The sequence below is a fragment of the Megascapheus bottae genome, chromosome 4 (assembly GCF_031878675.1).
Source record: "Megascapheus bottae isolate mThoBot1 chromosome 4, mThoBot2.hap1, whole genome shotgun sequence".
Lineage (NCBI taxonomy): Eukaryota > Metazoa > Chordata > Mammalia > Rodentia > Geomyidae > Megascapheus > Megascapheus bottae.
Window position 1 is genome coordinate 80,328,991 of NC_143512.1, and position 14,998 is coordinate 80,343,988.

General features: G+C 52.2%; 1 protein-coding gene across 1 annotated transcript in view; it reads right to left on the reverse strand.

The window, feature by feature from the left end:
• Window positions 1-9,709, reverse strand: part of Ankrd33b (ankyrin repeat domain 33B) — a 50,585-nt gene extending 40,876 nt beyond the window's left edge. The window contains exon 1 of the mRNA XM_090331182.1: window positions 9,335-9,709. Within this exon, the coding sequence (XP_090187308.1) occupies window positions 9,335-9,646 (312 nt within the window). The 5' untranslated portion in view covers window positions 9,647-9,709. The remainder of the gene's footprint in view (window positions 1-9,334) is intronic.
• Between the last annotated feature and the right edge of the window lie 5,289 nt (window positions 9,710-14,998).

Below are 14,998 nucleotides of genomic sequence, written 5' to 3' on the forward strand. Positions count from 1 at the left end.
TCTCTCTCTCTCTCTCTCTCTCTTTCTCTCTCTCTCTCTCTCTCTCTCTCTCTCTCTCTCTCTCTTTCTCTCTCTCTCTCTCTCTCTCTCTCTCTCTCTCTCTCTCTCTCTCTCTCACACACACACACACACACACACACACACACACACACACACGCGTAGGACTAATGAGAAGGGAAGAGCCAGGTGACACTACAGGCATGGTTAGCGATCAGGGTCATTACTGGAGTCCAGGACATTTCCTGTGTGGTTTCTCATAGCAGAATAGGATTGGTGGACTCAAACAGCACACAAGATTAAGTAAGATTAAGTGTGGAAACTCAGGACTGTACTATTGGGTCTTGAGGAAGGGGAACAGGAAAGCTCTGGGTAGCAACTTCACCTCTAGAACATAAAGATAGAAATGGCATCAAAATGTGTTAATGAAGAATTATGTGCCAGGGGACAGGGCAGAAGGAGACCAAAGTAAATAAGACCATGAGTTATGAAAACAATTAAGGTACCTCATTCTACAAAGGGAAATTATTCTACAATGCACGGAGTTGATCAGGATAAGCCAGGTTATGGTGCAGTAACAGGTGATCCCAACTAGAGGCTTATATAATAGATGGCTGCTTCCTGCTCATGCTGCATGTCCAGTATAGACTAACTTTAGCTCTTTTCTATATTGCTTTCCCTGCTAGGGCCTAGGGTTACCGAGGAGAATTCACCTGGAAGATTGTGAGTCTTGAAAGAGGGGAAAGATGGTGCTGTAAGTCAGGCACTAGTGGCTCATGCCTGTAATCCTAGCTACTCAGGAAACTGAGATCTGAGGATTGCAGTTCAAAGCCAGCTGGAGCCAGAAAGACTCTAAGTCTCTTATCTCCAGTTAACCACCAGAAAACCAGAAGTGAAGCTGTAGCTCAAAGTGGTAGAATACTCACTTTGAATGAAATTGTTCAGGGATAGCATCCAGGCCCCAAGTTCAAGCCCCATGACTGAAAAAAAAAAATTCTAGGAAAACATGACTTGGGTCACTTCCTGCTGAATTGTTCAGGACAAGTGACATGGCCACAGGTGGCATGATGGGGACAGAAGTCTGGTCCTGCCCCAGGGAGGAGCAGGTGACTTATTCTATAACAATCCTACTGCCTGGATCCAAACTCAAGACCCCAGTTTCATGAGAAAGAAATATGATTAGTGTGCAAAGACATGGCTGAATCACAGTGCTATTTCTGAAATATACACCAGAAATACCCCAATGTCCACGGAAAGTCACAAGTTATATACATAAAAATATCCAGGAAACAGAATGTACTGTCGCATTTGCCAATGTAGAAAGACACCCTGACTTTGTTGCTATGGAGACAAGAGAGTTACATGTACCATATTAGCTGTCTCAAAAGTTATACCTAAAACATGTAATTACATTGAGATGATGCTTCTCTTTATCTTTTGATTTTACCTTTATTATCTGAGCATTTTATCACAAGGATAAAATCTGAATAATCCAAGGACCAACAAACCATTTCAATATTTTAAAAACTGAATGTTTAGTGTGAAAGGATACAGCAAAATGGGCTGATCTAAACACAAAGACTTCAGAGTTGACATGAGCTATACTAAAGTATCCACTGCATTATTTATTCTTAGAGCAAGAGTGCGGAAACAACCAAAATATCCTCAGATTTGCAGACAGCTATGACACCCGAGAAGATGGGCTTCAAAATTGAGATTCTCATATGGACATCCTGAGGCACACCTGTAATCCCGCCCTTGCGAGGATCCCGAGTTCGACACCACTGTAGACTACCTACCTAAGACCCAGTTGCAAACTAAAAAGAAGAAGAAAATGAAGTATTTCTGATGCAGAAATAGTCTAAGACTATGCTATTTAATAAAAGCAGAACCCCAAAACTGTATTTGTAGATAAGCAGGAACACATGATCACAGATATTTCACAGCACAGATCAGCCAGGAAAACGCAAAGGCTAACTCTCATTAACAGGATAGTAAAGGTGGTCTATTTTGTGTTCCTCTTTTTACACTTCTCTTTTTTCCACCATTTACACCCAGTTCTGTTAGGAGTAAAATGATCTAATAAACAGGACCATTCACTGTGGTCAGAGCAAAAAAAAAAAAAAAAATCTAAGGATGATTGTTAGAGTACAATCCCTCACAGGGAAAACACAATACCTTCAAAACCAGGCACACCTCTTATAACAAAACCTTCATACACCCCAACGTCACTGCTCCCTGAAATCCAGCAAAGGAGACATGGTCCCAAGCCCCAGCCACGCTCATTCTAAGTTAAAAGCCCAGGTCCTCGCCTGACGACTCTTACCTCTTAATAACTACCATGAGGCCAAAAGCAGAGCTGTGGCTCAAGTGGTAGAGTGCCAGACTTGAGCCCAAAAGCTCATCTAGGCCTGGCATCCAGGCTGCGAATTCCAGCCCCAGTAAGCAGATTAGAGAAGGCCTGCCAGGGGCCTGGAAAGATCCATGACATCTGAATCTGCTACAGGAGATGGACAGTCAGTTCTAAATGATGCACCTCCCTCCTGCCCAGCCCAGGGCCCTCCTCCAGGTGCTCCTCCATCCTTGGGCCTCCAGCTCCAAGCCTCCTCCACCAGCGCTGTGCACTGGGATGAGAAGACACTGACGGAACGCCCCTTCCGGTGAGGGCCAAGGTGGAGCCACACAGTGGTCAGACCTGACCGAAGGACCATGAGGCCGTGCCATCCACCCCACACCCCACAGGTGTACCCTCTTCCTGAGGGCACCGCATGGCTTCCTTGCCAGCCACAGCCCAGGGCAGTCTGGCTAGTTCTGGGGTCTCTCTGCAGCTGAGGGGAGCCTGGGCGTCCACGCTGGCAGGCATATCCACTCCACCAGGGGGCATGGAGGGGCTAGCCCTTGGGGACCCCAGCGAACCAGCAGCCCTCCTGCCAGCTCCCCAGCTGCTCTGCCCCTGCCTTCTGACTGTTCTAGAACATTCTACACTTTCCCTCCAGCTCCATCTGCCTGGAATGCTCTTTCCTAGACTGGAGAACAGCATGACTTTCTCTAATTCTGGGTCTTTACTCAAAGCTGCCTCCCTCAGCACCGAGGAGAAACTTCCTCATCTATGCCAGGATGCTGTGGGGAGCGCTTCCCGCCCTCCAGGGAGTGATAGCACGACCTTGACCTAGACCTCAGGGCCAGCAAGACTTTGACCTAGACGCCAGGACCCATCCCCACCCAGCTGCACAAACCTGGGCAGAACGGCAGTGCCCTCTCTGCCCAGCCAAAGCTCCAGTGAGCATCTCTGCTCATCAAGCTCTGTGTTCCACTCAAAGGCAGGCAGCGTCATGGGGGAAAAACATGTAATGCAAATCAGTTATCGGTTGGAATAATATTTCTTTTTTGTTTGTTTTTTTGCTTTTTGTGCCAGTTCTGGGACTTGAACTCAGAGCCTGGATGCATCTCGAAGCTTTCCTGCTCAAGGCTAGCATTCTAGTAGTCAAGCTACAGCTCCACTTCCAGATTGGTGGGCTGTGGGGGGGACTACTTATTGGGGAAAAAAGTCTCATGAACTTTACTGCCGGACCAACTTTGAGCCATGATCCTCAGATCTCTGCCTCCTGAGTAGCTGGGAGGAGAGGCATGAGTCACGTGTACTAAGAAGTCCTAATACCTAACTTCATCTAAAATCTCCAAGAAGGAGCTGCTGACACACGGAGCCCCACAGCTGAGAGCCTTCTCCAGACTCTCACAAGGGCGCAAGAGCACGTATGGGCCCACTCATACACATGCACAGACACATGTGTGCATGCACACACAATATACATGCATGCGGGGACATCCCACCTCTGTGTTACTTCTCGACCTTATGTGAAACCTATTACCTTTATGCAGCTTAACCAGGTCTTTACATTCTTTTAATTCAAAAGAATTAGAGCCAAGCACCAGTGGCTCATGTTTATTGTCCTGGACAATAGATCTGAGGATCTTGGTTCAACATCCTACGGTGTCATGATTTAGGATTCCAGGGTCTCAAGAACCTGATAAACAGGCAAAGAAATGGCACCATATACGCCTTGATCGCTAAATGATGTCTAATTATTTTCATATATACAGCTTAAAACATATGTTGAAGAAATTCTAAGTACAATCTTAAATAACTCGTGGGTTAAAAAAATAATGTAAATTAGAATAAAAAGTATTCTTTATCAGACTTCAGGGGAATTTCCTGAAGTGAAGCTGCAAGAAGAATTATAAAAATTATAAGACAAAGCCTCAGGAAGGAAACCAAACAGGAGGGCTAAAAGTGATAAAATAGCAAAGATTACAGATCCAGATTAGATAAACAGCCCAAAATCATAGAGAAAATCAGTATATAATAATAATTAAGCAAAGGGTAAGAGGAAAATTCTGGAGCAATCTTATAACATCTGTAAAACTTAGGAGTAAGCTGCCTATAATCATAGCTACTCAGAAGGCTGAGATCTGAGGACCTGAGGATCAAAGCCAGCCTGGGTGTGAAAGTCCATGAGACTCTTATCTCCAATTAACCACCAGAAAATCAGAAGTGGCGCTGTGCTCAAAGTGGTAGCCTTGCGCTGAAGAGCTCAGGGACAGCGCCCATGTCTGAACTCCAGTCATGGAGTTAAAGCCCCATGATTTAGGAGTGTTTCTGGGGAGAGAGGGGGAGAGGGAAAGGGGGATAGAGAGGGAGAGAGAGAGAGGGAAAGAGAGAGGGGGGAGGGAAGGAAGTAGGGAGAGGGGGGAGAGGGAGAGAGGGAAAGAGAAAGAGAAACAGGTGGGGGTGGGGGGAGGGAGGGAGAGAAAGAGAGAGGAGGGGGGAGTTGCCACACCCAACTGGGGTAGTCAAGAGAAAATCTGAACCACTGAATGTCCATTAAAGAATGAGACCTTAGGGGCCGGGAGTTTGGCCTAGTGGTAGAGTGCTTGCCTAGCATGCATGAAGACCCGGGTTCGATTCCTCAGTACCACATACATAGAAAAAAGCCGGAAGTGGTGCTGAGGCTCAAATGGTACAGCTCTAGCCTTGAGAAAGTCCAGGGACAGTGCTCAGGCCCTGAGCTCAAGCCCAGGACTGGCAAAAAAAAAAAAAAAAAAAGAATGAGACCTTAGGGGCAAGTGACACATTGACACATGCCTATAATCACAGCATTCAGGGGGGGCTGAGGAAGAAGGATTGGGGGTTCAAGACTAACCCGGGGTAACACAATGAGACAAAACTGTAAATAAATGCTTGGGCTTCGCACGTGGCATCCTTTCCAAACAGAAGCCAATTTACACTCGAGCCTCTTCTGGGATGTGCTGCCAGTTCATCTTGGCTCTGACTGCAGGCATCAGTAACAATTAGGCCTTATGTTTATGAATAAGTAATGAGCGCCCAGAAAATGGGAAGGATTTCTTATCCTCGGGAGCTGTGACTGGGGAGCAAGCTCATGTTCAAGTTGCCTGCAGCTCCCCAGGGAACAGGCAAGACCCCCACCATCATGGTTTCTAATGAAAGAACCCCAACTCCCCCTCCTCCCAGTGGTCCTCTGTCCACTGTGGCTGGGGCCAGCCAGGACCAACTGGGCGAGGCACTGCAGGCATGGTAGCTTCCATACACAGTACAGCAGAGCTGTCCACCAGCTGCTGTAGGCTGATGGGAAGAGACCCAGCTGGAGGGCGCCAGGTCACAAGGTGGGGAGTGTGATGCCACGGACAGTGGATCCCTTACAAGGAGGACTGCAGGCACTTTGTCTTCTGCTTTGCTTTCACCCCCAAGAGATGAGCAGTTAGCTCTGCCACGAGCTGTCCAAAGGCCTTCGATGTCTTGGACTGGTAGGTCCAAAACCATGAACCAAAATAGCGCTTTTCTCCTTGCCAGGTAATGGCCTTGGGCATTTTGTTCTGGCATTGCAAAGCTGACCAGCACGTAGAGCACTGCTGTGTAAAAGCATGCCAGCCAGGCCCTGTGACTCTACTGTGATCCTAGCCACTCAGGAGGCCGAGATCTAAGGACTACAGGGCAGGAAAGTCCATGAGACTCTTACCTCAAATTAACCACCAGAAAGCCAGAAGTGGAGCTGCGGCTCAAATAGCAGAATTCTTTGAGCACAAAAGCTCAGGGACAGGGCCCCAGGATGGCTGTACACATACATACACACATACATACATACACGCACACACACACACACACACACACATGTTTTCAATGCACCAGTCAGGCAGCCATTGGTGGCTCTTGCCTTTAATCCTGGCTACTCAGGAAGCTGAGATGTGGAGGGTCACAGTTCAAAGCCAGTATAGGCAGAAAGTCCACGAGACTTGCTTTCAAAGTAGCAAAATACTGGACTTGGAACTCAAATGGTACAGTGCCAGCGGTGAGCCAAAAAGCCCAGCAAGAGCACAAGGTCCTTGGTAAAAGCTTCAGTCAATACTGGCACAAAAAGAAAGGAAGGAAGCAAACAAGCAAGCAAGCCTCTCTGCTGCAGGCTTGCAACATCAAGCTACGGTCAGAATAGAGAGAAACAGACACAGCCAGGTACCAGTGTCTCATGCCTGTAATCCTAACTACTCAGGAGCCTGAGATCTGAGGATCACGGTTCAAAGCCAGCCTGAGCAAGCAAGTCCATGAGATTCTTATCTTCAATTAATGATTCAGAAAGGCCAGAAGGGACAGCACCCACAGCCGGAGTTCAAGTCCCAGGACTGGCAAAAGAGAGGGGGAGGGGGAAGCGGGGAGGGGTAAGGGGAGGGGGAGGGGAGGGGGAGAGGGAGAAGGAGTGGGCAGACATTTACTGACTTCTCTGCCTAGAGCCCAGGCCACCCCAAGATTACCTGAGCAGACACCCTCAGTCCTACCCCAGTGTTCTCTCTATGCACTGTCCACCGCCCCTGTCCACTCTAGAGCTGACCCATCCATCACCACAGGCCTTGTCCCATGCTGGCCCTGGGAATGCTCAGCAGTCCTGGCCCACGTGAGCCCAGAGTTTCCGCACCAGCCAGAGGCCTCAGTGCTGCACTAAGGAGCCCGTTCTGTGCACACGCAGGCTGGGCCAGCTCACGAGCTGCGTGCAAGCTGCCCTCCACCACAGTTTACACAGCACAAACACGTCCTTCCTTCTCCCACGGCTGATTCGGGCTGCCCCAGCAGCAGAGGGGAGCTGGAGAGAGGGCAGTGCAAGGCAGGAAAAGAAGTTCATCCACTTCCAATTGTCTATCCACCCGGGAGGTAGGGAAGAACAGTTTTAAGCAGAAGCCCCTGACCTGTCACAGAATGCTTCCCTTCCTCAACTCACCAACGCAGTTGTCTCTCAACGCCAAAGCTTTGGGGCTTTCCTAACGTTTTTCTGTTGTCAGTTGTCTCTAAGTCTGAGGACCAGTGGGCCTTTGCACATGCTTGTCCACTGCCTAAGGGCACACACAGTCCCCAGTGAGGCCTCACACTCAGCCTCTCGCCCCCTGCTTACAATGTTAGTCCCTCCCACCAGATCCAGGCTGCTGGTGCAGGAGGGGATAAGCGAAGGAAAGGTTACAAGTGGCCCTAAAATAGAAATGCACAGGTGGTGAAGGACTGAGCAGGGGGGCCCCCAGGCACACCCCGGCCTGCGGCTGAGCCAGTTCCCTTTCCTATTTCTTGGCTACTCTGAGTCAGATGAGCAGCCTCACCAAATCAAATGACTGAAAGGTCTGTGGTCTCCTGCCCCCTCACTGCAGTCTCCTGCCCCCTCACTGCAGTCTCCTGGGAGGGCCAACATCCTGACCCTTTAGGACATCCAAGGCAGGGACTTCAGGATGACTCTTGAAGCCTCTAACCAGCAGTAAACACTCGATGGCATGGGTCCTTACCTGGCTCTTTCAGTGGCCAACCAGAATACAGGCTATTATTATTTTTTTTTCATCAGTAAGGTCTCAGGTTAGCAGGATGCAGACCCTGCTCCTTCTGAGCCACACAGAAGCACTCAGGATCCTGGCCTTTTGGCCCATGACTTGATTTTGAGCAGAGAAACAAAAGGGTGGTGATCAAGAGGAAAGAATGGCTTTTCCTGGCATGAGGAAGACATCAGATCTGAAAGAACCCTCGACTGTGCAAGGAGGATGTGGGTGAAGGAAAGACAGGAAAATGAACATGAAGCCTGGCTTGGTTGCTCATGCCTGTAATCCTAGCTACTCTGGGGCTGAGACCTGAGGATCACAGAGAAGAAAAATTTCAAGATTCTCATCTCCAATTAATCAGCAAAAAGCTAAAAGTGGAGCTGCGTCTCAAATAAGAGAGTCTTTAGCAAAAAAAAAAAAAAAAAAAGGAAACTGAGGCAGAGAGACTCATGTGACAGCCTTCTGTGCCTCTGTCAAGGAGGCAGGAGCTTTCAAAGGGGCCAGATGTGCTAACCGGCCGCTCCAGTGTCCAGGCCCTTCTTCGTCCTCTCTCAGCTATGTTAACTTTGGCCTATGAAGAAAGCAAATTAAAGCAAAAAGCAGGAGAGCTGAAAGTGGAGCACCGTGCTCTGGAAATGAATGACCAGGCTGCCCAGAACAGAGTCACCCTCCACTGCCTGTGCCCTTGTGGGGGGTCCCTGAGCCCCCACAGCTGCTGTGGAAAGGAGAGACTTTCTCATCTGAAACTCCTGCCTGAAAACTCACTAGGTTAAGCTGGAGGGGAGGGGGGACACAGCCCCACCCATCCAAGGACAAGGGAGGGGGCTACTGGCCTTGCCCACCAGGGGCCTGCCAGCTGGGGACATGCAGAGACCTGCAGGAGAGGGGAACCCTCCAGTGCCAGGCAGTGCCAGCAGTTGCAGAGGGCCAGGGACCCCCCCCCCCGCCCCTCACCCCTGCCTGACACCCGAGACAAGTAAGGCTCTGGGTTCAAGTTCAAGCGTGAGCCACCCTCCCCCCTTCCTATGCGCGCCACACACACACACACACACAGTGACCCAACCAGTCTCCAAGTCGGCGAGCCGGGCCGTGAGGACCGGGAAATGAGGTTTCCCTCGATTCTTTTCTCCTCCCCGGCGGCAGCGTGTGGCAGGTGGTGCCAACGCCAGCCCTCCTGGAACCGTCTGGAGAGAACTTTTCCGGAGCGCCTCGCGCGTCCCGAGGCCGCGAGCCCAGTGCGCCCCGGCGCGCGCCCCGTCGGGTCCGCGGGACGCAGGGGGGCCAGGACCCCCGGGGCCGCCCGGGAACGCGGCTCCCAGACCCCGCGGCCGCGCAGGGGAACAGGGACCGGACGCGGGGGAGGAGGCGTCACCCCGATTTTAGCGCTGGCGTCCGGGGGCCGATTCGGGGACCCCCCAGGGGACGATGGCAGCGGAGGTGCGTGGAGCCGCAGCCCTGCCCCGGTCGGCCAGCTTACCCGGCCGTTGCGATCCGTCTCCTGCACCTCCTCCAGCCGTGGCCCTCGCCGCACTAGCGCCCGCAGCAGCTCCACGTCGTTGGCGCCGGCTGCGCGCAGAAGGGCGGCCGCCTCCGGGACGGCCTCCGGGACGGCCGTGCCGCGGCCCGCGCCGCTCCGCTCCCCGCCGCCCGGGGGGTAGAAGGCGTCGTCCGCGGCGAGGCTCGGGGCGTCCTCGCGCCCGTCCTCGTCCTCGGGGTCGGCTGGCGCCGGCGGGGACGGACAGCGCGCCCCGCCGCCCTCGGGCCCGGACCCGGCCAGCAGCAGCACCATGCCGGCGTCGGGGGGCGGGGGAGGACGGGACGGGGACGTGGATCCCGACCACCGCTCCCCGCCCCGGCCTTCCCCTCCCGGCCGAGCTCGCTCGCCCGCCCGCGGCGCCGGGGGAGCAGGCGAAGCCCCCGGGTGGGCGGAGCCGCGGGGCTGGGGAGCGCGGGCGGGCGGGGCGGAGCGGGGCGGGGCCGGAACCGAGCGGAGCGGAGCCGGGCTTCCCCGTACTGGGGAGGGTGTGGGGGGGAGACGGTAACCCTGCGGATTTGCACCGCCGCGGGAAAGTGCGCGCCCGGGGAACCCAAGGCACGGAGTGCAACGTGCGGGGCAGGGGTGGCGCCGTGCGCCCCCCACCCCAACTCCGGCCGGCGGAGGAGCTGGGGCTCGGGGACGCCCGCCCCGGGGTCAGCCAGACGAAGGGCGGATTGACCTGCAGCCTCAGAATCCATGTTCTCCCCCTCCAAACGTGTGCAGCCCGACTCCGCTGCAGCTCGGCCGTCTGCAGACCCGGAGACCCGGGCGCACGGGGCGCGGGCGCGATCGCGCGTGGGGAGGCACCTGCCTGGGCCTGGCGCCCGCCGGACCGGGCATCCCTGCCGCGGAGGGGTCTCGAGCCCCCCCCCCCCGCCCCGGGCATTCCCCGGCAGGTGCGCCCCACGCGGGCCCGGAGCGCTGGTGCCCACAGCCCCGGGCGCCCCCGAGGCTCCGCTTCACCTGTCCGGGGCGGGATGGGGAGGGAGGGTTTCCCACCCGGAGCGCCTCGCGTGATCGATGGGGACGAGGCTGGACCGGCGAGGCTGGGTTCCCAAGCCCAGGGCCCCCCCCTCCCTCCCTCCCCTCCCCCGTCCTGACAGGCGCCCCCATCAGCCCCATGGAAAGTCCGCTGAGGCCCCCAGGATGCAGCCTGGCACGGAGGAGAACTGGGTCCAAAGCACCAGGGTGGCCTGGGTGGGATTGGACCTCGCTCGGTGTCCTCGAGGCCCTGGGGCCCCGCTTGGCATGGCGGGGCGGGCGCACCGGCCAGGTCCCCGGCTCAGAAACTGGCCATCCAGGCTGGGGCGCAGGCCCTGAGCCGTGACGAGTGGAGACAGACCTGCTCCCGAGTGCGCCCTGACCCTCACCGCCCAGCAAATGACCCCCCTACCCCTCACTGTGGGTAAACCTGGCCACCGAGGTAGGAATTCCCGCTGGGAACTTCCCCTCCCTAGGTGGACAGTTTTAGTTTCCACAAGCCTGCTAAATGAATGCCATGGAGGGGTGGGGGGGATTTGCAAGCCGAGTGCCCTCGAAGGGTGGGAGTGTGAGCTCCTCTCTGAGTCCTAGCCAGGCAGAGCCCAGGGGTCTGGGTGGAAGCCAGGACCTGGGGTGAGGGGCGGGGTTCATTCTGAGGGCCCTCAGGGCATAGGGCATGGCCTAGCCCATCAGTGAAGGTTCTTTCTGTCTTCAAGCTTTGCTTCTTTCCTTCCTCTTTCCTTTCTTAGAAAGGCTGGTCCAGATAGAAATAGACAAGAATGGGCACTGGGGATACCTCTGCCTTGTCCTGGGGGCTGTTTGGTCCCCAAAGCTGAAGGAAAAGAGGAAGAGGAAAAAAGACACAAAATAAAGCCAACTCCAAAGAAATCAGCCTTCTTCTGGACTTAAAATTTTACACCCCTCGATGATGTGAGTTATTCCACAAATGTGTTAACACGTGTATTTATTCTTATCCTGGGACTTGAACTCGGGCTTGGGTGGCGTCCCTGAGCTGCAGGCTGGTGTTCTACCCTTTGGGCCGCAGCTCCCAGCTTTGGGCTGATTAATTGAAGATAAGTCTTAGAGACTTTTCTACCCAGTCTGGCTTCCAGCTGGGACTCAGCCCTCAGCCTCCTGAGTAGCTAGGATGGATGGGTTCACTTTCTAACCAGAGAATCAGCCCGGGGGAAATGAATGGCTTCCTTGGGGAGCAGACTAACTTGGCAGCTACTCAGCAGTGAGCGTGAGCATGCTGTGACCACAGATAAACCTGTTTCCAGCTGTGGCTTCACTGCTGCCAACACTTTCACGTTCTGCCTGTGTGCCTCTGTGGGTCTGCTGGATGTGCCAGTAGGCGTTCTCCTGAGCACCTTGGTAGAGGTATTTCTTTAGAACATCCTACCACAATTGGCTTGAGGCTTCTTAAACCACAAAGTGTTTTCCTTGCTAGATTCGAAATGGTAACCTCTGCTCCTGCAATGATCAGGAGCCAGTGAAGACAGTGCAGTCCTCACACTTCCAGCAGTGACATAACCAGATTCCAGCGGAGATTCTCGGGAGCCACCCTGGCAAAACAAACTGAAATCAGATAATCGACATTCCTTTTGTCGTTGTTTTGGAGTTGTAGATTTAACCTCCCCAGACTGGTCACTGAAAGAAAGAAACTTAATGCAGCCAAAAGGAGAAAAATAATTTTTTTAAAAAGCCAAATGGAGACAAAACATCAATTGTTGGGAAAACATTCATTGGGCTGTCTGTTACAAGAGGCTTGGTTCATAGCCAAGTAAAGATTGCTTGCAAATCAAAAGGAAAATACAGAGTGGTCTCCTGGTGAGTTAATAAAAGTCACTAAAATGGAAAAGCTCTATTTGGGGCAAGGAGAATGCAATCTATGCTAGTTTGGCCTGGCTGGTTCTCTTAGGGGAGGAGAAGGAGAGAAAGGGGGAGGTAGGGAAAGGGAGAGGAGAGGGAGAGAGAGAGAGAGAGAGAGAGAGAGAGAGAGAGAGAGAGAGAGAGAGAGAGAGAGAGAGGGAGGGAGGGAGAGCTCCTTAAGTAACCCCTCTGTACATCAACTTTATAATAGTAAGTAAAACATTTTATTTAAATTAAAAAAAAAAACCCAGCGTGGTCAAAGGATGGAGCTTGGAGAAGCTCAGAGCCCTGAGTTTGCAGCCAGCTTCTGCAGCTGTCCCTGAGAAGCAGAAGTGAGTGGAGAATGGACTTTTTTTTTCAGTCATCATTTTCTCAACTTGCTTAAGAAAACCATGGGGAATTGTTGTGGAATTTTTGCAGATTTCCCTGAGTTGTTTACAGTGACAGCAGAATACCTAGAGGCTTCTGCAGTCTAGCCAGAATCCCCAAGCCAGGTTTCTGCCATCTGCCCAGAAATACAAAGGAAACTCTGGCAGATAGTCCCCACCTCTTCTGCCAACAAGGTTAGCTGTGGTTTGACCCTGACTCAACTGGATTAATGGCAAGTGGATCCTCTTAACAGAACAGAGCCCTGGACTGCCTGAGAACTGAAGTGCTCTCTGCCTTTGTGGTGGGTAGCAGAAGATAGAGATCCATGTGTGGACTTAACTGCCAATTCTCCCACACTTGTGTTTAATGATTTTTGCGAAAGTATCTCCTTTTGTAACCAAGTGTCACTTTTTTCTTTTCTAATACTAGGGCTTGAACTCAGAACCCTCACTTGGCTTTCTTGTTCTCCATGGGCACTCTACCACTTGAGTCACACCTCCAGCCTGGCTTTTTGCTGGTTAATTGGAGATTGAGTCATAGGGTCTTTTCTGCTGGCACTGGGTTTGAACTGTGATCTTCTAGGTCTCAACCTCATGAGACAGGATTCTCACGATGTAGATGAGGCTGGCCTTGAATGTTTGTCCTCCCACCTTAGCCTCTACCATTCCTGGCTTAGGACTCACTCTGATTCTTTTATTGCCAGCATCAAAGAGGAGAACTTCTTAGGTGTTTGATAAATCCTGGTTAGATAGAGGAAGGCAGTGCTGGCCTGCTAACCTCCCCCTGCCCCATCCCTGCACCCCAGTCCCTGCCCCTCACCCCTGAATTCTCAAGATCACCTTCATAGCAGCTGGTTGAGGATCTTGAAGGGCACCACTTACACCTAGGTTCATAAATCAAAGGCCAGACTAAATGGGAGCCTCACATCCTCAGTGAAGGAGCTGCTCTTCAAAAGACCTTCTGGTATACCGCTAAGTTCAAATGTCCTCTTTCAAAACAAACAAAAAAGGTTTTGAGTGAGTGGGGCCCACCCCTGCCACCTCTTAACTCATTATATAAATAAGGCCGCATCCCCAGATCGTGGGGTGGGAGCTAACCGGAATTTGGGAAGGACTATTTCATCCCAAATATCCCTCTGTTCCAGGGAGGGACATAGGATAGAAAAAGATGAATGCATGAAAAAAAATAAACAAGGGGAGCAAGTGAGAGCGTCCAGAGTTACATTTGAGATTGTAAGAGCCAGAAACGGTCCTCTGGTGCCAATGGCTCATGCCTGCAATCCCAGCTACTCAGGCAGCTGAGATCTGAGGATTGGGGGTTCAAAGCCAGTCCTGACAAGTGGTCTGTTCTGCACTGATTTGTCACTTGTGTATGCATTCTAGATGGCCACCTCAGCCACCAGGCATTCTAGGAAGGCACTCAGCCTGCTCCTGCTTGCAGTCACTTGGAGGAGGGGCTCCCTGTCCCCCCCACACAACCCACTGCCAGAAACCACTGCAGGAGAGAGAAGATGGCAGAGAAGAGTTCAGAGGGGGGCAAGAAGAAGCTGGAAATGGAGGCATGTGGTCCAGTTACATCACTGGAAATCACGTGGAATTGGGATTGAATGAGGCCAGCAGCATCTTTTTAAGAGGCAGGAGACAGTGGGAAGGGGCTCAGTTGTTTCCCACCTAGAGTTTTCTCGGGGCCACCAGAGAGACTGGACACTGGGCCTGGGAAAGGAGACAAAGGCCCTGGGAGACTTGATTCAGACGCACAAGCTCTGACCAGGCAAGCAGGACAAACCGGGAACTGGAAAGAACTGAAAGGAAGCAGAGGTTGACTTTCATACAAATATAAAAATTTAAGATTTGAATCAAATGACTGAAAGAATTGGGCAGGTGTTCCATCCAGTAGTTAAACAGAATCGGAAAACCAGATGTGTTTATCAATCGGGAATATTGAAATAAACAGGCAAATGAAGGCAAAACTGGTTTTCCAAGATGGCTGACAAGGAAGAAGTCAACCGATCCCCTTCTGGACAGCATGGGATTTGCATACCTAGAAACAAGTGTCATTTGGCCTTGCTATGTTACTGTACTGTGGAGAATTGTGTCCATTAAATCTTCCCCTGATAACATGTGAATGTGACTTAAAAGAAAATAAGGAAGGTCTTTACAGATGTGAATGAGTTAGCAGTAAGTACGGGGTTATAGTGTGCCCTCACTCTGCTACCACAGGGACATCTGAGTGTGTACCTGTGATTCCCACACTCTGGAGGGTAAGGTAGAAAACCGAAAGTTTGAAGTCTACCTAGGCTTTATAGCAAGAACTCCCTCTCTCTCTCTCTCTCTCTCTCTCTCTCTCTCTCTCTCTCTCTCTCTCTCTCTCTCTCTCTCTCTC